The 27613-nt window shown below is 37.8% G+C and overlaps 1 protein-coding gene across 1 annotated transcript in view; it reads right to left on the bottom strand.

Moving 5' to 3' along the window:
- KPNA1 (karyopherin subunit alpha 1) overlaps positions 1 to 26218 on the bottom strand; it is a gene marked incomplete at both ends in the record, with an annotated part of 37707 nt that extends 11489 nt beyond the window's left edge. The window contains 10 exons of the mRNA XM_079549304.1: positions 801 to 926; positions 6409 to 6487; positions 7689 to 7852; positions 8407 to 8506; positions 9736 to 9824; positions 18864 to 18995; positions 21114 to 21208; positions 21788 to 21887; positions 23556 to 23663; positions 26090 to 26218. Of these exons, the coding sequence (XP_079405430.1) occupies positions 801 to 926; positions 6409 to 6487; positions 7689 to 7852; positions 8407 to 8506; positions 9736 to 9824; positions 18864 to 18995; positions 21114 to 21208; positions 21788 to 21887; positions 23556 to 23663; positions 26090 to 26218 (1122 nt within the window). The remainder of the gene's footprint in view (positions 1 to 800; positions 927 to 6408; positions 6488 to 7688; positions 7853 to 8406; positions 8507 to 9735; positions 9825 to 18863; positions 18996 to 21113; positions 21209 to 21787; positions 21888 to 23555; positions 23664 to 26089) is intronic.
- Between the last annotated feature and the right edge of the window lie 1395 nt (positions 26219 to 27613).

Genomic DNA, 27613 nt, shown 5'->3' with positions numbered 1-27613 from the left:
TTCTTAAAATTCCAGATCTAGGGAAAACAAAATCTATTTAGCAGGTTTTTCTCATTTTATAGTTTAAGAAAAAAAAATCATCTCTTTAGAGAAGATGGTCAATTTTTTATACCACCTGGAACAAGTCCCAGGATTTCCTTGTGACAGCTGAACTTAAATCAAGACTGAGAACAAAGATGTGTGTTTTTGGAGGCTTACTGTAATGGCTAGCACAAAGGACTGAAGCTTCCAATTGCTCTTCTGTGCTATTATATAACATGAAGGATTACAAAATTTGGTATAATCAAGAAAGACAAATCACAAAGTAAAAAGTTTAATATCCTCAATTACTGTTCAGATTAATAAAAAGCAATTTCAGATTTGGCTAGTGCACAACTGCCAGTACTAAGAATTAAAAGAGTATATAAATAGGAATAAAAAGTATTTTACAATGTAGTTCATTCATATCTGGCAGTGAAGTCAAGACACATCAGAAGTTATTTGATTCTCAAAGTTTGTAGCTTACTCATGTCTTAGTTGAGGATTTCTGTACCTTAGACACTGCCAAATGCATGAAGGGCTGTCTACCTCCCTCATAATCTGTTTAAATATTATAAAATTAAATATTCTAATTTGCATCTGAGAGATGATTGAAGCATTGAAATATTCTAATTTTGCACAGAGCCTACAACATGCTTCTACTTACAAGTAATTATATAACCACATAACTGTGTACATACAACACAAAAAACAGTTTATCACCCGATGTCTTTTTCTAAGCCTGAAAGACAAAGATTACTGATCATAACTGAAAAGGTTACCTGGATCTGGGCTCTGTTTCCAGCTGTTATATTAGATATTGTCCAGCAGGCTTCCTTTTTGATAGATTCTTTAGGGCTGCTTAGCAAATGCAGTAAACTCTGCAGAGCAGAACAATTTAGAATTACCTGAACACAAAAGAAAAAAGAAAAGCACATCTCAGAGGAAATTCAGGATAGAGAATCACCTGGAGTAAGGAACACAAAGTCTTCAAAAGCTAGAAAGCATATGCCATCAAGATATTCCTAAAATGCTTAAAAAAAAAAATGAAAAATAAAAGAGAAATAAGTATAAATGTTTGTATTTCACATGGTAACAAGCAAAAAAAAAAAAAAAAAAAAAAAAAAAAGAGTAGTTTAAGTAACATCAGATTTCACAGAAATAAAGTGGCTTGGGTTGGAAGAGAACTTAAAGATCACCTAGTGCCAATGGCCCTGCCATAGGCAGAGTTGCCACCTACTAGGTCCAGTTACCCAGGGTCTCATCCAACCTGGCCTTGAACACTTTCAGATATGGGGCATCCACAGCTTCCCCAGGCAGTCTGCGCTAGTGCCTCACCACCCTCTGAGTAAAGAATTTCCTCCAACATAGAATCATAGAATCACCAGGGTCAACTGTCCACCTACCAACAATATTTCCCCACTAAACCACATCCCTTAGTACCACATCTAAACGTTCATTGAACACCTCCAGGTATACTGACTCAACTATCTCCTTGGGCAGCTGGTTCCAGCACATGACCATTCTACTAGAGAAGAAATTTTTCCTAATATCCAACCTGAACCTCCCCTGCTGCAGCTTCATGCCATTCTCTCCACTCCTATGGCTAATGATGTGAGAGAAGAGGCCAACCCCCACCTCGCTGCAGCCTCCTTTCAGGCAGTTATAGACAGTGACGAGGTCTCCCCTGAGCCTCTAGATTGAACAATCCCAGTTCCCTCAGCCACTCCCCGTAAGACCTGTGCTTCAGATCCGTCACCATCTTTGTCACCCTTCTCTGGACACGCTCAAGGGTCTCTATGTCTTTCTTGCAGTGAGGGGCCTAGAACTGTTTATAAGTTCCTTTTAAGCATCAGAAGGCCACAACAAGGTCTCCCCAGCGCCTCCTTCTACTCAGGTTGAACAAGTTCAGCTCCTCAGCTTTGTTTTTTTTTGTTTTTGTTTTTGTTTTTTTTTTTTTTTTTTTGTTTTGTTTTTTTTTTTGTGTGTGTGTCCCCCCCCCCAGGATTTCTGATCTTGGAATCTGTGATCTCCCTTCTCTCACTCCCCCTTTCTATCCCCCAACTCCTCCTTGGACTTTGGACATGTTCCTAAAATTTTTATTTAGCAAATTAAGCAGGGGGTACAAGAGTGGGGGAAGGTTATGGTTCAGCATTTATCAGATATCTGTTGGGACAAGATTGGAATTTTTTTTCTTCACATAAACTACTTACGTTTTTGGCCAACTCCAAGCACTGGCAATTATTAATTGTTGGAAATGAAATACAATGGAAAATGTACTCTGAGGATGCATCACAGAAATAGAATATCCCACACTCAAAGGGATCTACAAGGATCAGTGAGTCCAACTCCCAGATACACACACATAGAACCCGCCAAAAAAATCAGACCATATGTCTGAAAACACTGTTCAAATGCTTCTTGAACTCTGGCAGCTTGGGGCCATGACTACTGCACAAAGGAGTATGTTTCAGTACCCAACCACCTTCTGGTGATGAACCATTTCCTGACATCCAAACTGAACTTCTCCTGTCCTTGTTTCATGCCATTCTCCTTGGTCCTGTCAACTGTCACCAGAGAGCAGAGATCAGTGCTGCCCCTTCGCTTCCCCTTGTGAGGAAGCTGTAAAGCTGTGTTGAGGTCTCCTCTTGGCCTCCTCCACTCTGGGCTGATCAAACCAAGGACCTCAGCTGCTCCTCACATGTCATCCCCTCCAGACCTTTCACTACCTTTGTAGCCCTCCTTTGGGCACTCTCCAATCGCTCTGTGTCCTTTTAGTACTGTGATGCTCAAAACTGCACACATAGTGTTCGTGGAGGGGAAACACCAGTTCAGTGTAGAGTGGGACAATCACTTCCTTCAACTGGCTAGCAATGCCGTGTTGGTACACCCCTGGATATGGTTCATATTCCTGGCTGCTTGGGCACATTGTTGACTCACATTCAACTTGCTTTTGGCCAAGACTCTCAAATGCCTTTCAGCAGGGCTGCTGTCCAGCATCTCATCCCCCAGTCTACATATAGCCAGGGCTGCATCTTCTCAGGTGCAGAATCCAGCACTTGCTCTTGTTGAACTTCATGTGATTGGTGATTATCCACTCCTCTGATTTGTCTAGATCTCTCTGCAAGGCCTCTCCACCCACAATGGAGTCAACAGCCCTCATTAATTACTGTCAGCCAACTTGTCCAAAACACCTCCTTGTCCCACATCTAAGTCATTTATGAAAACATTAAAGAGAACCGGCCCTAAAACTGAGGCCTGGGGAACCCTGCTAGTGATCGACCACCAGCTTGATGTAACACCATTTGTTATACTCCTTTGGGACTAACTCATCAGCCAATTGCTCACCCACCACATCATATTTTTGTTTAGCCCTCCAGCAGATATTTTGTCCAGAAGGATACTGTGAAAAACAGTATCAAAAGCTTTACTGAAATCCAAAAAGATAACATCAACTGGCCTCCCTTAGTCAACTAAATGGGTGACCGTCTCATAAAAGGATATTGTATTAGTTAAACAGGATCTTTCCCTCATGAACTTGTGGTGGTTCTGAACAGCAACCAAATTGTCCTTCAGGTGCTTTTCAGTAACACCCAGCACAATTTTCTCCATAATTTTACAAAGCGCTGAAGTGAGATTCACAGGCAGGCCTGTAATTACCAGGATCTTCTTTCTTGTCTTCCTTGAGAATGAGAACAACATTTGTCACCTTCCAATCAACTGAGACCTTTCCAGATTTCCAAGATCACTGAAAACAGAGTGGTCTTAAAACAACACTGGTTAGCTGAGTACCCTGGGATTTGTTCCATTAGGTCCCACGTACTTTATATGCACCTCGTGGAGTAGCAAATCCTGCACAAGTCAGAGGCTGGCTGAGAGTTGATCCTTACTCATAGTCACAGTCCTCCAACTCAGAGCACCTGAGGTGCCACAGTCCATCATCAGATAGAGGCAAAGTACTCATTAGATATCTGCTTTGTCTGGGCACCTTACAAACAAGGACATTCTCTTCAGGTTATGAACCAATGTTACCTCTGGTCCTCCTTTTATTATTAACATGTTAAAAAAAATATATACATTGCCCCCTACAATATTGGTCAGCTTCAACTCTAATTCTGCTTCAATCACGCAGATTTTCTCCCTACAAAGGCGAACAGTATCCCTGAAGTATTCCCATGTTGCTTGACGTTGCCTCCAGCAGCCATATAGATTATTTTTCTTGTCCAAGCTCTAAAAGATTACTTCTGTTCAGCCAAGCCAGACCTCTGCCCCACCTGCTTCACTTCCAGCATTTTAGGATTGCCGGTTTCTGTGTTCTCAGGAGATGGTACTCAAGAAGTAACCAGCACCAACAGATGTGTGCATTTGGAAGGCAGTTTCCTAGGGGACTTCACTAACTTGTTCCCTAAGCAGCCTGAAATCTGCTCTACCCATATCAAAAGTTGAGGTTTTGGAGGCAGTTCTCCTATCACCAAAGATTTTCAATTCAACTACTTAATGGTCACTATGGCCAAGAAGGCCACCATCCACCACTTCACCCACAAACCTTCTCTATTCACAAGCAACAGATCTAAGAGGGCGCACAAACCTTTTTCAGGCAGCTGGCTTGTATGCTGTTCACATATTCAGAAACGCGTTTACTGTCAAAGCTGGGCTCTTCTTTCCCCCTCACAGATCTGTTTACAGATTTTTGTGCATCTTCTGAATCCCTCTTTGTCATGTGCCATAGTCTGCATGCAAGACTTTAATTTTCCTTAGAATTTTAGGAACACTTTGGTATGCTTCTCTAAAAAAAAAAAAAAAAAAAAAAAACAAAACCAAACACCTGCATGCAGCTAAGCAGTTGAAACATTTTCTTGAAGTGAAATCGAAGATTTCACTTTATCAAATGTAGTATTTAATTATCTGCCTTACACATGACTGAGTGATCCCCTATGGTTTTATTTATTAAAAAAAAAAAAAAACAACAACAAACAGCTATTTTATGAAAACGTATCTCAATCACTCTTACAACCAATCTCAAAAACAAGTCACTAAGAAAAACAGAAGAATGCCTATACAATGCAACTATACACTATGAATAAATAATAATATCTTAACCTCCTCCGCCAGCACTAGTTACAAAATACTCCAACAGTATCTTGCTGTTACAAAGTCATCTTCCTGTCTCATCCTGAATGTTGCAGTCGTGGCAGTAAATCAACATGCTAATATAAACCAATTATTGAACAAGCCTCACAGTTAGGAGCTTGGATTTTAACCTTAGCATAATCTATGTGGAAGAAGTACTTTGCATGGGAAATCAGATACTACAAGTGACTTGTTTTTTTCCCCAGCTCTTCATGCCATCTAAAATCCCCAGCTGCTACCACCATCACCTGGAAGCCCATCTCAACGCTTCTACCACACACACCTTCCCATTTTCAGCTACCACCACTTCCTGATCCTATTTCTAAGATCCTATTTCTGCCATCAGCTTTAATAATAGTTAACAGCTCACAACAGCAAGCCTGCCTGAGCCTGTGACTTCAATCCAATTTGCTTGTGCATTTGTCTGACAGCTCCACATCACACAGGCATGCTTTTCATGCATTTTAGTTTGTGAACGAGAGGTGGAGGCCAAAAGTCAGCAAAGCTTCAAAAGCAGCAGCCTACTCTGTACTTTTCTTTCACATATTACCAGATCCTGACAAAAGGATGTCAGAATACACAAAGAAATGGGAAAAGTTTAACAAAAGGTACAACAGATAAAGCTCATAATAGGATTTTCTGCTCTGCATGCAAAAAAGGTTGCCATCAGTAAGTGGACACAAATAACACGTATACACAGCATGGACTCTCTGTTCCCACCGATTACAAAAATTAATAGGAGCTGCCACTTCTTGAAAAGTCTAAAAATCAATAGGTTGACAACTTTGTACCTCCAAGGCAACATATTGCTGGCTCCCAGTTTAATTCTAACACAACGGTGTGAGCCACTGCCTCTTACTTCTCCAAGCACACACCCAAACTCTGTCACATATCATCCAAGATCTCACCACACCGTATCAGTACATTCATCACAGACTGTCACAGGCACCAAATGCAACAGGCTGTCAACAGCCCCACCACATTACATCATTCAGTATAAAATTCAGCCTAAGAGGAAGACTGCTTTAAACAAAACAGAAAAATTCAAAGAGTATTGCACAGCTATAAAAGAACTCCAGACACAGTAATACAAGAACAAATAGCAGTTCAGGAAAAGAAAACTACCACATACAGCAAATTAATGTCAATCTTTCATTTTCAAACTTAAAAAGGAACAGGAAGAGGTACTTGTGAATAGGTTACATCGATATTAACAGAAAGGTGAACCAGGGTACAAAACACAAAGAAGTGAATCCATACCTGGGTCTGGATATCATCTCCTGTGACAATGTTCCCAACAGCTCGTAAGGCAGGAGATACTACTTTATAGTCATTATGCCTAAAATTACCAAGATTGAGATGTTAACCATCTTGAATCATCTTCATCTTCACATCCTCAAGGAAGAAACATTTGCCAGGGAAAAATTTGCCAGCTAAGTCTGTCTTAGCTACAATTATCTGAATCAAATGACTTTTGATTTTAAACTAATGGCAACTCGTTCTAGAGTTCATAACTTTTAGGCCCTAAGATAACATTCATCAACATAAAAACTGAAATATGAGATTACTATAACACAAGTACCTCACAGTACAGGCATCTTAGGGAGCAGAAAAATCAACTTCAAGGATGGAACATGCTTAACATAGCATGCACAAAGGCAGAAAATGAGACAGAAGAACACTGGCAGAAGCGCTGCGTTTAACTCAAGCGCATCTTCATCCAGCCATTTAATCATATTCTATCATTAAATGTATTTGCACTGTAACTCCCCATTATTGTTATTAAAATCAGAACAGGAAAAGTAAATAATTTTTTCAGAAATTAGAGTACTTAATAAAAAGGTACTTTAAGTAATACATTCTATTCAATAATTCAGTAGACTGCTTTTTCGAATAGCCTCTTGAATTTACATCATGGAAAACTATTGTGTATGGGAACTGCTGAGTCACGGCCTGAACCTCTGATTAATCACCTGAGGCGAGCCATGAGTCAGCCAGAGGAGCACAGGTGAAGGCAATTCACCTGTGCTGCCGGAAGGGGTGGAGCCAGGCTCCACCCCTCCTAGACCTATTTAAGAGCTGGCTACCAGAGGGGAAGGATCTCTTCTGGAGATCCCCTCTCTTGGTGTCTTCTGGTGAGCTCAGCCGAAGGGTAAGCTCTTCCGCTTATTCTCTTTGTGATCATTGTCTACCTTGCTTGATTCTCTCGATTATATTGTGATTACAACATCTTGATATCTGTTGATTAAACAACTATATTGCAATTATAGCATCTTGATTATACATATTGTTTCTTGTTCTTCTGTAAATTTTACAAAAAAACAGTTGCTACATGTTGAAAAAACAGCACAGGAAAAGCTCCACTGTTCCTGTTACTTATGACAACAGAAAGGACTGATTAAAGACAGGATAAGTTATAAAATTCAGGTTGTTTTGGTTTTTAGAAAATAAATAGATTAAGATATATCTAATTGTGCTTTCTGATGTAAGAACCATGATTTTAGGGAAAGTAATACATTTATTCAGAACAAACTTCTTACATCAGCAATTCCACAAGTCTTCTGCAGACTCCTGCATCAATCACAGCCTGGATTTTATCGTTGGGGCCATCAGACAAATAGGACAAAGCCCAGCAGGCATCAGCTAATACATCTGTATCATTGACAAAGAGCAGCCAGGAGAGCACACTAAGACAAGGTGAAACCTGTAAAACATTAAAAGAGATGCACAAATTATGCAATCAAAAGGACTGGAATACTTATTAACATGTCAGTTAATTCTGTATGCATCATTACAAAACCACACACTAGCATCACAATCCTGAATACCTGGCAAATTTCAGACTTCAGCAACACTTTGGTGTAGGGCTGCAACTACACTAGCAGAGAGGAACAAACCAGCAGAAAAGCACCTAGAATTCTTCAGCCTCTACAGTATCATCCATGCCTGGAAACTTAACCTCAAACATCTCCATCAAGACATGCCATTTTTCACTAAAGAAGCCAAGATGCACTGTTTTGCTCTACTGCGTAATGACATTAACAAATAACCAGGAGGCAGCAATATCAAAACAATGGTTGTGAATGTCTGCCAAAAGAACAAGAAAACATTCAGAAGCTTAATTTGCAATAAGCACACCATTGTTTCAGAGAAATTCAGAAACATTTCTGCTATGTAGTTTAAGCTTAACCATTCTTATTTCTTACTTGGAAATCTACACCTTACAACACATTTCCTTAGAATGAACACATTTCTTACCTTGGCAAAATCTGGAGGAGGATTTTTCCCTCTGCAGAGATTGGATAAAGCCCATACAGCATTTCGGGTCATAGTGATACGATTCTGTTTTGAAAGTAATCTAAAAGAAACAAATCCCAAACTTCATTAATGCATATTCAAAGCCAGGCAACTTAGTATGGCTAGCTGTGATTCACACACATGAACTCAGGCCTACATTTTAACCGATGTCAGGGGAAAACATGCTAAAATCTTTATTAAAAAAAAAAAAAAAAAAAAAAGATCCTGAGGAAAATTACATTTGACAAATAGATACTAACGTTCACATTAAATGTGTTAAACCTGGTATCCCAACAATAACCACCACACTATAAGAACGTTCATTTAACTTTCTAGAGACTGTTGTGGTAGATTGCATGTCAATTCTCAGACCATCAACACGTTTTTCTGTGTTAAGCTTTCTAGAACAGAATTTAACCTCAGAAAACACATATAATCACATTTAATGCTGCCCAAATATTTACAGCAGTCTGGCAGCAACCACAGCCCAGACTTCCTGTGCACTGTTGTTCATCCCTGCAGGAGTTTTGACCACTGTGTTCATGTAGGAAGAAATCTCTATAAACCATCCCAAACTGGTCTCTTTCTGAAGTTCTTACAAGATGACACACATACCATATACAGGATTCAGCTTCTGCTGCATGAGACTCAGGAAGGACAATGGTGTAACATACTCTATCTTCATGATATCTGTGTGCTACAGGACTACCACACCAGCCAAAGCTGCTTCAGTCTCTGGTACATTGTGCATTTCTTTATCTGAGATTAATGCTAGCACTGCTGCTCGTTAGTAAAGTCAAATACAGCATGAAGTCTATATAGAGCACTTTCCGGACAGCTTAGAAAAAAAACTAGTGAAGAACTCCACAGAAAATTTTGATTATCAGAACATTCTCTCATCATGCCTTGGTCAAATACTGCAACAAGTTGTCCAGGGTGGTTATGAAATCTACCTCTGATGTTCCAAATTTGACTATGTAAGTGGCTGAGCAATTCTGATCACATCTGCTATGAAAAAAGGGTTTGACTAGACAACCTCCAGAGGTCGCTTCCAACTTAAATTACCCTACAATTCTCATTAGTTCCAGGCATCCACCCACTGTGTAGAACAAAATAGCTCCAGCTTAGCTGGTCTTAACACAATTCCTTTTTAGTCAGTTACAAAATAAGCCCTCAAAAATAAGCCTAATTAGTCCACAAAAATAAATAATTATTTTTCAGGACAAAACAAACTTCAGTCTTATCAGACACTTGAGTAATATTCTGAAGAATGTATTAAAACAGACTTACTGCAGTAAGGGAGGCAAAATATTACAGTCCAGTACATAGTCTCTGCACATTGTGCTGTCTCCAGCAATGTTGCCAAGAGCCCATACTGCCTGCAATAAAAACAGAACGGTAATTGTTTTCATTTGCACAATTCAAACCATTCAGTATGTGAATTAAAAATGGGAAATCATCTCTGTTCTCACCGTTTTATCCTAGACAATATACAAAAGGGGAATGCATTCTGGTTAAGAGTTGCAAATATACACCCGAGCTCATTACATGATTCAGGAATATTTACACAGGTCTAAGTACCCAAGCAGTCAACAGGTATGTCACCAAAGACTGCAGGCAGACAACCTTACTCTGTCCACAACAAGAGCTCCTCACCTTAGGCTCAGTACTGCACTAATTGTACACGCCCCCTGGTTCAAGTCCAGATGGTTCATAGCACACATCAAGCAGGTTTGTATCTACCCAAAAATGTGTACAACAGCTCATATTAGTATTTCCTAGGAAGCCATAAAAGCATGCATTGTTTACACAGTCACATTAAGAACACTGATAACAAGAAAGATGGAAAAGATGATTTAAATACAAAATAAAGCAATATTCAAAATAAAAAAGTTCAGATGGATATTGTTATATTTTTTTAAGAGAAAGCAAAACAGAACCAGTATTGACTATTTAAATATATGCACGACAAAATGCAAGGACAACTGTTTACTCCCCTGGGCATCACTGTTATCCTAACCCTTCATTTTGAGGAATAAGATACAAAATAACAAAAGATAATTGAAAAAGCATGAAAACTATCTTCCATAATACCAGAATGAAAGAGTTCATTAACTTTGATTAAAACACTGAGGTCAGAAGTTTTTTTTTTATATCACTTTCTATTAGTGTGAGAACTGTAACTGAGAAGAATTTAAAGAAAACAGTCTGTACCAGCAGAATGTTTCACAGACGTTTTATCATACAAGAAAGAGTATGAAACTCACATTTTGTATTTATTTTAAGTTAGCAGAAGGCTAAATGACAAATGAAATAGAATACCTTCTTATTAGGTAAGAACTATACCAAAAAAAAAAAAAAAAAAAATCTACACAACCACTGGACCTATCATGAATAGAAGCAGTTAAAAGTTTCTAAAAAGCAGTAAGAGATGCTACTCCACAATATAAGGGACTTCTCTTCCAGCCTCTGAAGTCCTCCCCCCAGTCACTCTAAAGGCCCAAAAGATATTCTCTAAAAAATAAAAATTAAAATTAATACAGCTAAAACAAAATAAAATGTATTAAAAAAAAAATCCATACATACATATTTACCTACATTTTGTTATCTGCTATGTACACAAAGGACTTACCCACAATAGTACAATAGATAGATCTATCAACTGATAGATCATAAGTCCCTAACCTACAAGTTGTTAGAGACTAGGAGACTACTCTTGGGAAGGATTTGCTTTGTCCTCCTACTATTTTCCAGTTTTTGCTGTCAGCCACAGTTAGAATACCAAATCATACTCAGCTTTGCAGTGACCTTCGTCACTACTAATTCTGCATGTCCCTCTAAAGCTAATCAAGACAGCTTATCTTCCATTCCACTTGTTACTGTTTTACAACTGCTCCAACAACAGTATGTCTAAAATTGAAGTGTAATTTGGGTCTGGCAGCCTCATAGATTCAACATGCAAAAGACAGCTAAAAGAAAAAAATTAAATTAAGAGACAGAACATATACCAGCTCCCCTAAAAATTCATTTGTAGTAAAACTCTAAGAAGACATGCCTGTTGCTCACTGCAATGCTTTTACTTGTGCAGTAATGGGACTCCTTAGGCACAAACAAAAAATTTCATCTGGCCCTATCTATACAAATTTGTGAATCTTGGTAAAAACACTGATAGGAAGAAAGATGGCATCCTTGTGCAAAGATACAACCTCCTTTTCTGGACAGTCTTACACCTACTGGACAGCCTACCTTGGAGGCTGTATCTCACTGTCTGTGACCTTGCTTCTGTCATAGTAATATTTGATTTAATTTAACAACAGCAATAATCACTTAATACAAATGTCTATTCTGACCTTGAAAGACAGACTGGTTTTCTAACTGCAAAGCTCTCAATCTCTCATTAGAAAGTCAAGCCAGAGAAGTCATAAAGCATCTTTGCTGTTTTCCTACTCTTGATTTTGAAGGGCAGAGAAGTCTCAGTAAGCTGATATCACAAGAGCTGGTAACAATGTTGGAAGAAATTCTAACATTAATGACTGGTAGCTCTGGATCGTACAAAACACGAAAAGAAATTGAAGTATCTTTAGCCAAAGTACGCAGAGTTATGTTCAAATATTTTTCCTCGAGGAATCGTTTCAAGTTTTCTGATAAATAAGGAACATAATTCAAGTTCATTCAAACTTCTTTCAGCAGACACTGCCGTAAGCACAAATCTTTCTTGTGGTTTCCACAAAAACACAAGAACAGTGACAAGTGTCTTCAGCTTTTTTGTCTGAATAATATTCAGTAATTTTCACTGATGACTTTCATGCAGTCATCAAGATGCAAAAATCTTGCTTACCTTTACATTATGGTTTCATTCCATACATCCCAAATCATAGAATTGCTCAGGTTGGGAAATACCTTAAAGATCATCAAGTCCAACCATGATCTAACCATACTACTGTAACTCTAACAAGTCACCCCTAAATCAGGTTCCTGAGTACCACATCCAAACAGTTTTTAAACACATCCAAGGATGGGGACTCAACCACCTCCCTGGGGAGCCTATTCCAGTGCTTAAAAACCCTTTCTGTAAAGAAGTGTTTCCTGATATTCAACCTAAACCTACCCTGGAACAACTTGAGGCCATTTCCCCTCGTCCTGTCACCTGTTACAAGCGAGAAGAGACCAGCTCCACTCTCACTGCAATTACCTTTCAGATATCGCAAGAGAGCAATAAGGTCTCCCCTCAGCCTCCTCTTCCCCAGACTAATCAGCCCCAGTTCCTTCAGTCACTCCTCGTAGGACATATTCTCCAAGCCCTTCAACAAGCCTTGTGAAGCAAATGTTTGTTTGTTTTTTTAATCATCTTTTTTAGATAGCTGCCAAGGTTAAAGGATATTTAATTCCAGTAATCTCAAGAGTTTACTATTTAAAATATCAAGTTTGAAAAAATAAAATTATTTTCAAAACTTTATTTGCACCAAAACTCAGAGATTGAAAAGAACCTATAACTTTAAGGTCTATACATTTTTAACCAATATCAAGTTGTGTATAAACTGAAAATACAAATGGTGCATGTCAACTGACAAATGTATATTTTTACAGAGCTGCATAAATTTCCATATACTGCTAATGATCAAACATGGGTTTTTGCAAGTCTCCGCTTTATTTTACCTGTTATTAAACTCTAGAAGTTTCACATGCAATACTGGACAATGTTAATAGTCAATAACAGTACAATGCTGGTTTTATAGAGTAATGTTGATCTATACGATGCATTCTGTGAATAATACATATGCTTTTTGACAACTCTTCCACTTTCCTCTGGACTTTGATAGCTCTCAGCCATAAATATTTGAATATTTAAATCAAGCCATAAGCCAACCACCAATAGCGCATTAAGTTTGTACCTCTCTGTGGAACAGAAACATTCTGAATTAAGAATCCACACTTTTTCCACTTTCAGATGTTGACTTGCGAAACACATCTAACGCTGGGATGAAGGCAGCAAAAATTAGCCCTGCATACATACACAATTGGACTAGTGGACACAAGGAGGGATACCTGAGGGAGGAATCCCTAGAGATGATTTCTATTACATTCCAACACAGAAGAAACCTTCCTTTCAGCAGCCAGGTTGTTCCAACTTTATTACTAGCATCTCTTCCAACCAGACAGAGAAAGTATTTCATACTCATGCCTCGACTGGATTGCTGGTTTTTCTTGCCCTCATTTTGAATATAAGGACCTAAGTTAGCAGGGGGTGCTGACGTATAAGCCAGAGAACAGACAGTAGATACCAGATTCATAGGTCACTTCTGTTAAATAAATGCTGTTTTAACAGCAATACAGACAGGAATGGAAGAACACTGAGGGAAAAACAAATTGTTGCTTTAGCTGGAATTAATCTGAAACCATTTCACATCTTTTTTTCCAACCGAAGAAACTGAAATTGTGACAGAGGCTACATCTCCACTATTTATAAAAAATTATTGATTACATCTCTGTTCTCCCTGTTTTTCTCAACTTCTGTTATGCAGTTGGAAACATCTGCAAAGGAGAGAACAGGGCAACAAATGTATGTTCCTGCCACCGGCTACCCTTCAGATACAGAGCAGAATGACACATCTGTAACTGTGAGATATGCAGGTTTTAAACCTGGAACGTAGAAATTTGCCCAGTTTTTGAAGGAAATTCTATGCATATCCAGAAAATTCAAAATAACAGCCAGGTTTTAAATACTGCAGCGCACACAGGATAGAACTGCAGCTAAAACATTGCTGAAGCTAAATCAATGTTAATCATTTCTACAGGGCCTTGATGAAATCCCTCAACATAAATAATTTCAGGATGGCTTTTCTAATTTTCAAGATGCGTTTTGGAAGGAAAAAAATGGGAGAAGCAGAAGAAGGTTAGAACATTTGCCATTAACTAAATTTAAATAACTGTATAACAGAAGTTGAGAAAAGCAGGGAGGTACAAAGATGTAATCAATAATTTTTTTTTATAAATAATGGAGATGCAGCCTCTGTCACAATTTCAATTTCTTCAGTGGGGAAAAAAAAAAGATGTAACATGGTTTCAGATCACTAATTACCAGGAAATACCTGAGAAAGGCTGATATACAAAGCAAAAGCTGGTAGGAATGGCTGACACACCAGAAGACTGTGCTGCCATTGAGCGAGACCTGGATAGCCTGGAGTGTTGGGCAGAGAGGAACCACATGAGGTTTAAGTGCAGTCTTGCATCTACCACACATACCAGTACAGGCTGGGGGATAACCCACTGGAGAGGAGCTCCGCAGAGAGGGACCCGGGTGTCCTAGCGAACAACAGGTTAGCGATGAGCCAGCAGTGTGCCCTGATGGCCAAGAAGGCCAATGGCATCCTGGGGGTGTATCAAAAAAAAGCGTGACCAGAAGTCAAGGGAGGTGATCCTCCCTTTCTATTCTGCTCTGGTCAGGCCTCACCTGAAGTACTGTATCCAGTTCTGGGCTCCCCAGTACAAAAAAGACAGGGATCTCCTGGAAACAGTCCAACAGAGGGTCACAAAGATGATAAAGGGCCTGGAGCACCTCTCCTGTGAGGAAAGGCTGAGCTACCTGGGTTTGTTCAGCCCTGAGAAAAGATGACTGAGAGGGGATCTAATCAACATCTATAAATATCTAAGGTACAAACGGATGAAGCCAGACTCTTTGCAGCAGTATATGGTGATAAGACAAGGAGAAATGGCTACAAACTGAAGCACAGGAATTTCTGCACAAACGTGTTAAGAACTTCTTCACAAGGAGGATGACAGAGCACTGGAACAGGGTGCCCAGAGAGGTTGTGGATTCTTCTTTTCTGGAAATGAAATTCAAGACCTGCATGGATGCCTACATGCGCAGCCTGCTGTAAGGAGCCTGCTTTGGCAGGAGGCTTGAATTTGATGATCTCTAGAGGTCCCTCTCAACCCCTACAATCGTGTGCTTGTGTGAAAATGAAACAACAGAGTTAAGGGATAGGATAATTAAATTTCAGCCGACTTAGCTTAATGGGAAACATCTTGGAAAAAGACAAGATACAATTTCATTAAAATACACATTGTTCAATGAAGATCCTCAGTCTCCTATAAAATCAACCATTTAGTACCACACCAAAAACTTGCATACGCAAAAAAAAGTCCAATACATTAGATTAAGACAGGCTCAAAAGAAAGAACTGCTGAAAGAATCATAACGTAAACTGGTACGTGTTCCTGAGTCACTAATATGAGAAGATTTAAATAAAAAGTTTAAGACAAAAACTGTATAATGATTAGCCAGTATGTCAAATTGAAATAAAAAATATGAATGATTTTCAATTTATACTATGATATATACTCAAAATTATATTACTACTTACATTTCCTTCCACAAAATTACTACACCACTTAGCACAAAGAATGATCTACGTAACACAACCTTCAATGTTACTTTTTCTCTTTTACACTCTATGTTATGTTAGTATGGCTAGATTCTGGCCTACGTGCTCTACACACGATTTTCTGTATTTTCTTGGGAAGTTACAATTTGTTGCAACTGCAGAAAGAGTTGCTTGCAAAATAATAATCTTCACAGTACTACTGTGAAAAGATACAAATCACCAGAGGAGAATTACAGAGGAGAAAACTTATGGCTAAAATGATTAAATATCCTGCAATAGCCGAATTTCAGCCCGATACTTGGAATCGAATATGTTCAAATATGCATTGCCTACAACTACAAAACAAAATGCAATAACTCACATTGAGAATTCAAAAAAAAAAAACAAAAAAAAAAAAACGAACAAGTACCCCACTTACAAAAAACAGATCAATTTTTCAGCATTAGACTCTAAGAGTAGATGCTTTTACCTCAAGCCTACAACAACCTTAATATGAATCTCTGCTTTTCTTCCATTCACTACAATATGAACCAACTTCAACAAACAGTGCCCTAGTGTGATAATTAAAAGCCTCCTTCACTACCCACTGATTTCTAACTAGGACAACAATATGCTGAACAAGATGAGAGTCATTTGGATAAATACTCTAATTGTGTACTTAAAGCAACCCTGTAATATAGAAGTATGACAGCTAACATTTATGTGCTTAATGCCTTCTATTTTTATTAGATATTACAGTGAAGCATTCATTTTTCTTCTTAAAAGCTGCCAGAAAAAAAAAAAGTCAAGCTGGCCTGCATTAAACTCAAAGTGAGCAGTCAGAAAGTTGCAACTTCTACACCCGCAGCACATTACGTAACATCACTGTGATATACTTTCCTACATAGCATAGCTTACCACAAAACAATTTGCCACTGGTAGTTACAGACTTGCTGATAACAGACAAATCATGGACACACTGTACATAAATGCATTTTCCAGTGGCTACAATCAAGTCTACATGACTCCAGTATGAATTTAACCTGCCAGCAGTTTACTGGAGGCGAAGCAGGTAGAATACAGATAAACTGCTTATCTGTGATCTCTTAGCTCCTCTGTTAATTCACACACAGGGGCTGAAAGCAGCACAACTCCTTTTAAAGCAGGCTGGTTCTTCCTGCACACTTCTCTGAACATTACCAAGAATGACCTAACAACCTAATAAAAAAGTTCACTCTTACATAGGAGGTCGTGGGCTGTAAAATAATGCAGTATCCCTTACTACCTTTAGTGTACCAATTATCCTTCAGGAATAGCACCTCAGAAGTGGTAGATGAATTCAGAAGATAATGCCGTCAATTTCAACCTCCTCCAAAAAACAAACTCTAAAAAGCAGTTTGGACATCATATAGCTGAGTCTGGATAGATTTTTACATGGGCACAACATGGCATCTCTCTGCTATTTTGGCAAGATTAATATCACATTTCTAATTTCTTAAAAAATAGACTCATTTCCTCAAATTAAAAAAAAAACTTATATCCTTGAATACAATTTTCTGAGGCACCCAAACTCTCTTAAAAAGCCTTTGCCAAAATTATTCAGCATGAGAGAGGCCACTGAAAATGGAAAGTTGCAGAGTGGAAAGCTACAAGCAACTTGAAGAAATGTCTTTCTTGTGGAAAACATTACACAGTCTTAAATACGAGTGGCTCATTCTGTGCCAGCTATAAGATAGAAAGGTAAGTTACATAAAGCGATTCAATGCTTATGAGTTGGACTCCTCCAATCATGCATCTCAATACAGCCAAATGCAAGGTCAGACATCTAGGAGAGAGAATAGAGGGCACACTTACAGGATGGAGAACTGAGCCCTGGAAGTCAGTGACTCTGAAAAGAACAACGAATCATATTGGATAATCAGCTTAACTTGAGCTCTCAGCAAGCTTCTGTGGAAAAGAGTCCTCAAAGACATCTTGAATATTCACGCAGGGAAGAATCAAGTAGAAATGAGTATTGGGTACTACCTCTGCAAACAGCATTGCTGGAACAGTACTACTTGTTATTTCACCATCACAAAAAGTTATTGAAACAAAGAAGCGTTCAGAAAAGGATCACCAAGAAAATTTAAAAAGCTAAAGAAATATCCATAGTAAGAATTCAGAGTTCAATTTCATTTGCTCAAGAAAAGATTAAGCTATCATCTGTAATTAACTATAAGAAAAAAAAAAAAGAGAGCTTACTGAGTAGACAGTGAAACAAGAGCTAACACCTGGGCGCCCAAAGCAAATCAAATTTGTATAGTAGAGGTACACACATTAAAGTTAGGATTATGCATTACAGAAAACGTGCATTAGTATGATTGATATTTTACCATCCTAAGCCTTCAAAGCAAGACCAGACATCTTTTTAAAATACAACTTTGTTCAAACACAACTTACTGCCCTGGAGCAGAAATTACTGAGTCTGTATGAATCTAATGTTTGGTCTGTGCTTTACACTGATCTCTCTGGGCCTTAAAGAATATTAATTTGCTTGTAAGAAAGGCATTCAAGTAGAATTTATGGACAGAGACTGCTTTTACTCTTCTACTTCATCATTTATAAAAACCAGCTTAGTAAGTAACATTACTTCCCTATCTCTTTAATTCAACATCCAACAGACCTACAGCACTCTTGATCGCACTTTTGCTTCCTTTTCCTTTATTTTTAGAGAACAACCTATAATTTCCACGCATGCTTTATCTTCAGGAGAATCCTGAAGACTTTCCACCTCTGAAGTATTTTTTTTTAAAACAAGGTTTCTTGAATTCCTCAGCAAGCAGATAAGTATTAATTCACTAAAGATCAAAACACACTACCACCTTGGCTGTGGTTAAACATATCATTTCCAGAACAACCGAAAAACAGTACTTGCACCCTAACACATACTAGGGAGAAAAAGACTTATGCTGAACTGCCAGACACTACACTTCCTCTAAAGTCACAAGACTTTCTTATAGAATAGCCTTGAACTTTTATGTTAAAAAAAACAAAACCACCATTCTTAATCTTTACCTGTTCCTGTACATCTTCAAACTCTGAACTAAGCAGCTCTATGAAGATGGGAACAGCTCCTGCTTGGATCACTATTCGAGTCTGAAGGGAATTCCCCGAGGCAATATTTGTCAGCACCCAGGCAGCTTCAAACTGGAAAAACAAAATACAGAAGAAAGTTCACCCGGAGCCTCCTGTGTCAGATGAAAAACAATGACAATGTGTTGTAAAAATAGAAAGAACTGGTGAAGATAAAGCTATTAATTAAAACAGAAGCTGAAAAGCAAGAATCAGAGTTAAAAGTTATCATGACAACATGAACTCAGAATTTGCAAAAATTTCATACAGCAGCAAGATCAGATTCACTGTGGCTTCTCAAATCCTACTTTTGTCACACATTTACTATCTTTTGTCTGTTAAAGAAAAAAAATTAAAAGGCTCATCTTAGTATTTGTTTGGTGTATTTGTTTGGTATATTCTTGAAGATTTTTGTCATCATCACGTAAGAAAAATTTAGTTATTTGTGTATGGTTTAAATGATCATAGGGAAGAGTGCAGCTTTTTTAAACCTGAAAATCACTTAAAAAATGTGTACAGGGCAATTCCAGACAAATATGGCCTTCCTATCACTGATATTAGTAATTCATTTTTTACTGGATATTCCGCTAACAATACAGTAGAAACCTACAGAATAAAGACATACAATTTCATGTTCACCAACACAGAGTAGCTTCCACATTCAATCCATCATACAAGTAATATCTGGGCAAAAAAAAAATTCAGCATTTCCTGAATGAGCTGAAAGTGCCTTCCTTCTACAACTAGTCTGAAGTCAGGAATACCTAGAATGGAATGTCCAAAATTTTTGCTCATGCCACATCACTGGCAACAAGGACAGAATAAAAGAACATTAAACTGGACAGAATAAAAACCTACACCTACAGACTGTGAGCTGAGAAAACAATGAGATAGATTTGGTAAGAAGAAGAAGAATATATTTTCACAGCTTTGTTATAAACTCTTTAGGTCAAACCTACACATTTCAACATAAAGTGCTTCTTTGATGTTCTTTGCACATTAAAAAAGTCAACAAAATGCATGTTGTACCAGTAAGGGCAGAAGAATTTGACTCAGCTTACAATTACTTTTAAAATATTTTAAACTAGAGAAATATCCTCCAGCTTCATTTTCCCTTCCTCATCTTCTGTCCACCAAACATTATTCAATTTTTCTCTTTATCTTTGGCTTCCATGCTAGAAATCCTGTAAATAATAAAGGCATCCTTTTTTTTTTTTTTTTTTTTTTTTTTTTTTTTTTTTTTTTTAAATAGAGATTGCTTAAAACCTTTCCATTGGAGTTCAGAACCAACAACCTGGCTAAATCTGAAACACGCTCTTAGTTACTGTGCATATACTGCTCAAAACATACAGCTAGCAGATGTTTGCAATTTTACTGGCCTCAATTTGGAAAGTAATTCCAATAAATTCTGTCTTTTCCCTACGACAAGGAAAAAGTCCTTTTTGCATATTTCCATGCACCAAATTTTGGATTTCACAAGGCATTAACGAATTATTGCATTACATACTATGAAGGAACATCAATTTAGCTTATATATCACATTTAGCCATTAATTATTAACATTTTCTTCCATTATGAGATCAACTTCCTTCCACCTTATACTAGCCCAGAAGAAAGATCGCCAGGCAAAGGATAGCTAGCGAAAAGATTTAATTCTAAGGACTAAGTCCAAAACACATTAATTGAAATTGTAGCAGATATGATTTAGTTCTTCCAACCAAAGCAAGCAAGTTTCAGGGTTTCTCTGTTTTGTTTTTTCTTAATGTTCAACTCTAATTCTAAACCTCTTAGAATTTAATCAAAACTTTATGTAATAATTCTGAACACTGAAAACAGTCTTCAGTTTCAGTTTAGTACAAAAGTTGACAAACAGTACAGTTAAGTTTAATAGCTTTTCATCCTTTAAGGCCACCTTTCAAACTGTTTTTGTTATACAGAGAAGTCCAGGTAAACATCCCATGTTAAACACCACCCAACAAAACTCAGATTTCTCTCATTCTCTCCTAGGCCTAGCAATTGAGCTTATTATTAAGAAGCCTTCATAGTAAAATAGGTAAAATAAATGTCTTATCCTTATAAAGAAAGAGAAAAGCACAGCTCACAAAAAAAAAAAAAGTGATGACATTTTCTGTCTTATTTGCATCACCAAAAGCTTCATAATACAGAAAGCTAGATACATTTATGTTTGTATACCTGTAATGTGCAGTTTTCTTTCCGTTTGAGGAACTCCACAAATCTTGCCACCACGCCTGGTGTGCTTATGACTTCATCTATTGGAGGATTTGGTTCTATTTAAAACAAAATGGAAAGTTAAGACACATTCATTTATTTGTTGGGGGAATTTCCTAAAATAACAGCACCAAAGTAATACCCAATGAAATGCTGATTTTTCTGAGAGTCTTATTTTCTGTTATACTTCTTTGTCTACCTTTTCCACTAAAAGGCAGTGAATTCATCAAAAGGAAGACTCAATTTTAAATTCTGAAGTATTGCTGTAACACGATTTAACATTAATGCACTCATTAACCTGAGTATAAAAACTTGACAGCAGAAGATCTGCAAAGTCACCTCGGTGCACATATGCACACAGCTCAACTTCCAAAAAGAAAGAATAATTTGTGAGCCATGGAGACGCTGACTAAAATGCTTAAATGTACATTACATATCAGAAATTGCACCTACATCATTAAAAGCTGTCCAGGTTTCACAAACAGAATTGACTGTTAGATACACCTAGTTGGCACGCTGCAAGACAATTCTGCTTGGACCAGAAATTTCCACATGGAACTTGATTTATGCTGCTGTTAAAGTCAAAATACATGCCAAGGACCATCCAAGATTTTTCTAGAAGAAAATTCAGCCCTTACCTTTAGAAAGAAGCTTTCGGAATTTCTGAGTAGCTGACAGCTGCTGTTCTGGACTATTGGAGAAAATCATCTCGATCATATCAGAGGTGATAACAGCACTCTAGTATTCAGGTGGGGGGAGACAGAACAAGAGTGGCAGAGAGCAAGAGGAAAAGAAAATTGAGAGTTATTGGGGAACGTTTATAATACTTGCTAAAACTGTGTCAATATTTTACCCTTATAGAGCAAAAAGTCAGATAAGAATAACAGCAACTGGGTCATCACTGATTCTGCTTATGTAGCTGTGCATCTTAAGTATTGTCTTTTTCCTAGAAGACAAAATTCAGAATTTTTTTAAGCTATGATAAAAAAATTGTCTTCAGAAACTCTCACAGGTATTTTCTCTCCTTTTTTTCCTATCTCCCATCCTATAAAATAACTATAAAATTGTCAGCTTTAACAAAAGGTTAAAGCTTAAATTAGAATAGCAATTACAGTTACACAAGAATACTGATTAAGGTGTTGTTTAGACACCTGCAACATCTATGTTTTAGGTTACTCTTATAACAAAATATACAAGAACTTTTTTTCTTTTTAAGCACTGACAAACCTAATGCTTGTTATCATAATCAAATATAGCATTTATTTTCTCACAATACAGACAGTTTCCAGTAATATGGCTAAACTAATCAGTAACGTTTTTTCATGACAGGGAAAATCTGACATTGTTTGATTTGACTAACCTAAATCCATGAAAAGACATCTAAATGATGTTGTATTTTTTTCCTCTCTTTTGGATCTAAAACATTACAGTGGTCAGATCCAAATCCTCAATAAATAGGAAAACAGACAATAGTGCTGAAATATTTACACTGTCTGTACTTGTGCTCTCAGTAACAAAATGCAGGCAGTCTAGATTTTTGTCACCAGAACCAATAAAAGGGAATCAAAACATGCACCACTTTTTAGATCCTTCTTTTTCAGTACTAACTCTTAAGACACTCAAATTAATACTTAAAATAGTAACCTGTATGTATAAGATAGGCTTTCCTTACTTTTCACTGTCCCTTTATTTCATATAAAGTTCTACACAAAGAATTAAACAGTATTTAGGATTCATCTGATGTTTTAGGACTACCTTGAAGAATAACCTATTTTCCATTAGTTAACTTTAACGTTGTTTATAGGGTTGTTATATTTATATATAATGAGTAATTTTCATTGCCTAACCATCAGTAAAAATTAAAAAATTAAAAGTAGTCTGATTTCCTTCAAAAATATACTCTGAACACAAGAACAAGCATGAAGATCAATGGTCAGACTTTAGGACTCTGTGAAGATTGTATTTTAATTTATTCTCTCTGCTATAGCTGGAGTTCCATACGTTTTCCTTTCCACATACAGGAGCATTATAAAGAAACGGTGAGAATGCAGAAAAGCCTAATTTCCATCAGAAGAAAGCTTTCCCATGGGATAAAATTCCAGCTTGGAATGGAGTTCAAGGACACTTGCAGATAGCTAGGCAGGTTTAGTTATGTTTCCAACACCCTGGTTAAAATTTTATTACTTGAAAATTTATTAACAGACTTTCAGCCAGTCTCTTTTTATTTAATCTTTACTCCCATAAAGTTTTTCTCCCATAATCTGTTTCCGGTCACTTCACTGAAACATGTGTTTGAGAGTTGTCTGAATGCTCTTTGAATGCCATTTTCTGCAATTCTGATCCCTTAAACTCACTGTGACAGGCCCGCTCAGTTTCAACAAACAATATTTCTTCCTCAACACTTACAGAAGTCATTTCCATGTTGTTCATTTGAGCCTCATGGAAGCCACCATCAGACATTACTTCCTCCTCCGCTTCCTCTTCAGCTGTTGCGACATTTCGGCGTTTAAATAACTAAAGAGAAAAAAGCATTTAATAAAAGCACTACAGAATCAAGAGCCAACATACATATCTCACACGCCATATCAGACTGCAAGAAAAATGATAATTAGCATCTCCTGAGAAAAGCTAGAATACTGACACTGTGACTCCTCTGGACAGTAAACAGGCACAGTTTAGTAACAGATGAAATGAACATGGCTGTGTGCTGGAATATTCATTTGACATTTCTGAAATGTCTTCACTCTACTGCTCACACTCCATCTATCAGCTACCTCTAGCTTCCAGACAATTGCTTTCCTCCCTTCCCCAAGATGAGCAGGGGCTCAAAGACACAACAAATTCCTGTGTATAACAGATCCCTGATGGAATACTTACCGAGACTGGAATAACTAAGTTACTGTGGCAGAGTGGACTTTGGGGGATAATCACTTAAGAATGGTTTAAGAAACTGGGATGAACAAAATTTGGACGCTATCGCATAAAGGAGGTAGCCAGTTTGAGATGTTATTAGGAGAGCTACAGAGACTACAGTTTCTCCCTTGAGCTAGCGATCTCACTGCAAGAAACAACAGCAGTGATGAGAAGGGTTAGAGTGTGCTGCTTGGCATGTCAAGTTCCCTAATGACTCCAGCACTGCACCATGTCAGATTTGTACCACTACAGAGGACAGCCAAGACAGTGCCCCGACATCAACCTGCTGTTATGCTGTTCTCCAGAGAAATCTGGAAGGAAACAGCATGCAAAGCTGTTAAGTCCACATCAAATCCAGTTCACTGACAGGCATCCCTGTGGAGCGCTGCTCCTTCTAGGCTACCCTCCAAAGCGCTCACCCAAGCTCTTCACACCCTGCTGAAACACAATCCTGTGCCAAAATTCATATGCTGATAATTTGTGTGAAAATTCAGGAACTTGACACTGTTTTTGTAGAGTGGTTTAGCTTTTTTAAAAAAAAAAAAAAAAACAAGCAAACTTTAGTAAAAGGTTAAATGAGTCTTCTCTGTAGGGGCTGAAAATGCAATGCTAAGACAATAAAACAAGGAATAAGAATGTATTTTAAGAATGAATACAAATGGAAATTGTCAAGTCAAAGAGTAAAATAGGTTTCTTCACATAAATCAACAGCTCTAACCAGGAGATGCAATGCTAACTCTGGCATTCTCACTGCTAGTCAAGCATCTCACTGACATCCTCGTGACCAGTGCACCAAATACATATATACTTTTATACTTTTGTAACTGGACATTAGGTCTGAAATTGTAACAATAAAGGAACAAAAGAAAAGACGTTGCAGCTTCACTTCCATTACACTGTAGGTAGGAATAACAGTTTGCCTTAAGGAAATACTACTACCCTTTATTTAGCCAACCTGTGGTAATCAGGTGCAAGGGAGGTCAGAGGCACAGATAAGACAGATTTCTAAAATGACTCATCATTTTCCTAATTAAGTAGCAGCTTTACAGATAACACTGATGACATTTCGTACTCTCATCTGGAAGTACTGCCTGCTGCTTCTGAGGAAAACAAAACAATTCCAATTCACTCTCAGAATTCTTTCTTGAAACTATCTAGTGTTGACACTGTGAAAAGGACGTTAAGTAGAACAGATTAAAGATTTAACCTGCTATACCAAGCTCAAGCATGTTACTAGCTTTGATTTAACTCAACATGGATGAAACTAAGCTTCATTCTAACTTTGTTGGAGCCAGTCTCTTAAAGCTTCTAATGAACATAACTAAGAGTAAAAGGAAGGACTGCTCAATGCTACACGTTTTTATCAGAAGACTGCTTTCACCATGCCTCATCTCTGCTGCTGTTTCCCTGTTAAACCTGGAGAGAATCCACCACTTCACAATGTGAACATGGTAGTAAGTACTAGCCAGACATGAACAGCTAGGGGAGCTTTGCTTCCAAACATTCTCCTCAAATATTTTGTGCACAATATACAATAATCCACCCTTGCTTGCTCTGCTAGGGCATAAACTTTTGTAGATTCATATATTAACTGAAAATTAAAGACAGAACACTGAGAAGAATTAGATCAATTTATTCTTCCCCCAGTAAAATCATTACTGCAACTTAAAAGGATCTGGTTGGACACACTTCTACGCTGCCATGTTTTCTTCAACCTATTTCATCACTCCTTAAAGATGAGAGCAACCACAACTCAGCTAGCAAAAAATAAATAATTCCTTCAGTGCAAGGAGAGACAGCTCTGTCGCAACCACCTTTACTGCCAAGCTGCCAATCTCACACTTGAGTGAATGATGAGCACTCACTGAGTCTTGTACTAACCAAAGAAAAGGCAGTAAAGTCTGCAAATTACAGATTTCAGATGGACTGGGAATTTAGCAGGGCAACAACCAAGAGGCTTCAGAGAAGCAAAGAACTAATGACAGTACAAGACAACTGTTACATTTATGACAGCTGTAGTACAGTACCTGCTCCTCTCTCTTTTGCTTACGCAGCTGAAGACCCTCTTCCTCTCGCCTGCGACGCATTTCATCAGGATTCAGGGATTTGTTCTTGTAGCTCTTCAGTCGGAAATTCTCTTTTCCTGAGGTCGTCATGGTTCCTTTAAGTTACAGTTAAGAGATTCAGTCAGAACAATTACACTTCAGCAACACATCAATTTACGTCCTCTCTCTCTCAAACCTCTCTGCGCACTTCCAGCTACTGCCTCCCTATAACTTGTTATTTAACATCCAGTAAATCAGAAGGGGTAAGGCAACTTCACTGTGCTGATTTTTCCATATCAGACCACTCAACTTTTACTTTATTCCTTAGGTAGAGAGATACGAATAAGTGAAATGCTTATCAAGAAAGAACTGAGATTTCTAAGCCAGAAGATACAAGGCTAAGAAGAAAGAAACACTACGATCTATTAGTGCTTCTGCCTTCAAGGGATTTATTAATCACTGCACTCAGAATGGAAGTGGCCTTAGCTCCATTTTAGCTTAATTCACTTAGGAAGTCAGAAGATTTTTTTGCACTTCAAATCCACATTTTAAGTTAATTCAAATCCATCTTGTGTTCCTTCTATCCAGGCAAGACCTACAAGAAAAATGAAATGGAGATGGACACGTTTTAGATGAAGGTTTACTACTCAGAAGATCCACTTCTTATCTTGCTCTTCCCTTTTTCCCCCACCCCCAGCCTGTAATCCTGTTACTGTTTATACAAAAGAGCCTTTTTAAGCCTATGATTTCCAAGTACCATAATTCATACATAACTTAGTGGATCATCAACTTTAATACGGACCCCTGACAATTTTCACATATCCAATGATGCAATTTGGAGTTACCTAGCATAGACCAACAGTTGCAAAACTGAGAAGAAAGTCTACCCATAAACCAAATGAGCCACAGATCAGTCTCCACCTACAGTCCCCCAGTTTCCTGCTACTTCTCTTATGTCTCCCCATTACGCCCCAAAAACGTTGAGAACAGAATTCTGAAAGTCGCAGCATTTCCATGCATCTTCCCACAGATGTAATATGTGATATGTTATAGCTATCTGAAACTCTGTAACAGAAGATTTAAGAAACAATGCTATGCATAAAGTCATTCTACGGTGCTTTTAAAGGCTTCCTTCCAGTACCCTAATTTGTTACATTAAATATGCTACCTACTTCCAATTCCATAAGCACAGAATTACCAGATGACAAGAGATGTGCTGTGCACTTCATTTATACAGAGGGTCAAGTGTAAGCTACTTTCTGTTAACATGAAAAACTTTAAGAGATTTTATGCAATATCCAAATGTATTTCTTATTAGAGCTTATTTTTGAAGTTGCTGATGCCTGACAGCCATTTATATAAACTGATGCTTATGAAACATTCCATGCACCACTTCAAGCTAAATGCATTCTGCTAGTTAAAACTTTCACAGGACGCTAAACTACTATACTTTAGATGGCTTGGTCACTGATCATACTGAATGCAACACGAAAACCTGAACATGTA

This window comes from Tetrao urogallus (genome assembly GCF_951394365.1).
Source record: "Tetrao urogallus genome assembly, chromosome: 1".
Taxonomy (NCBI): Eukaryota; Metazoa; Chordata; class Aves; order Galliformes; family Phasianidae; genus Tetrao; species Tetrao urogallus.
This window is presented reverse-complemented; position numbering and strand designations above follow the sequence as displayed.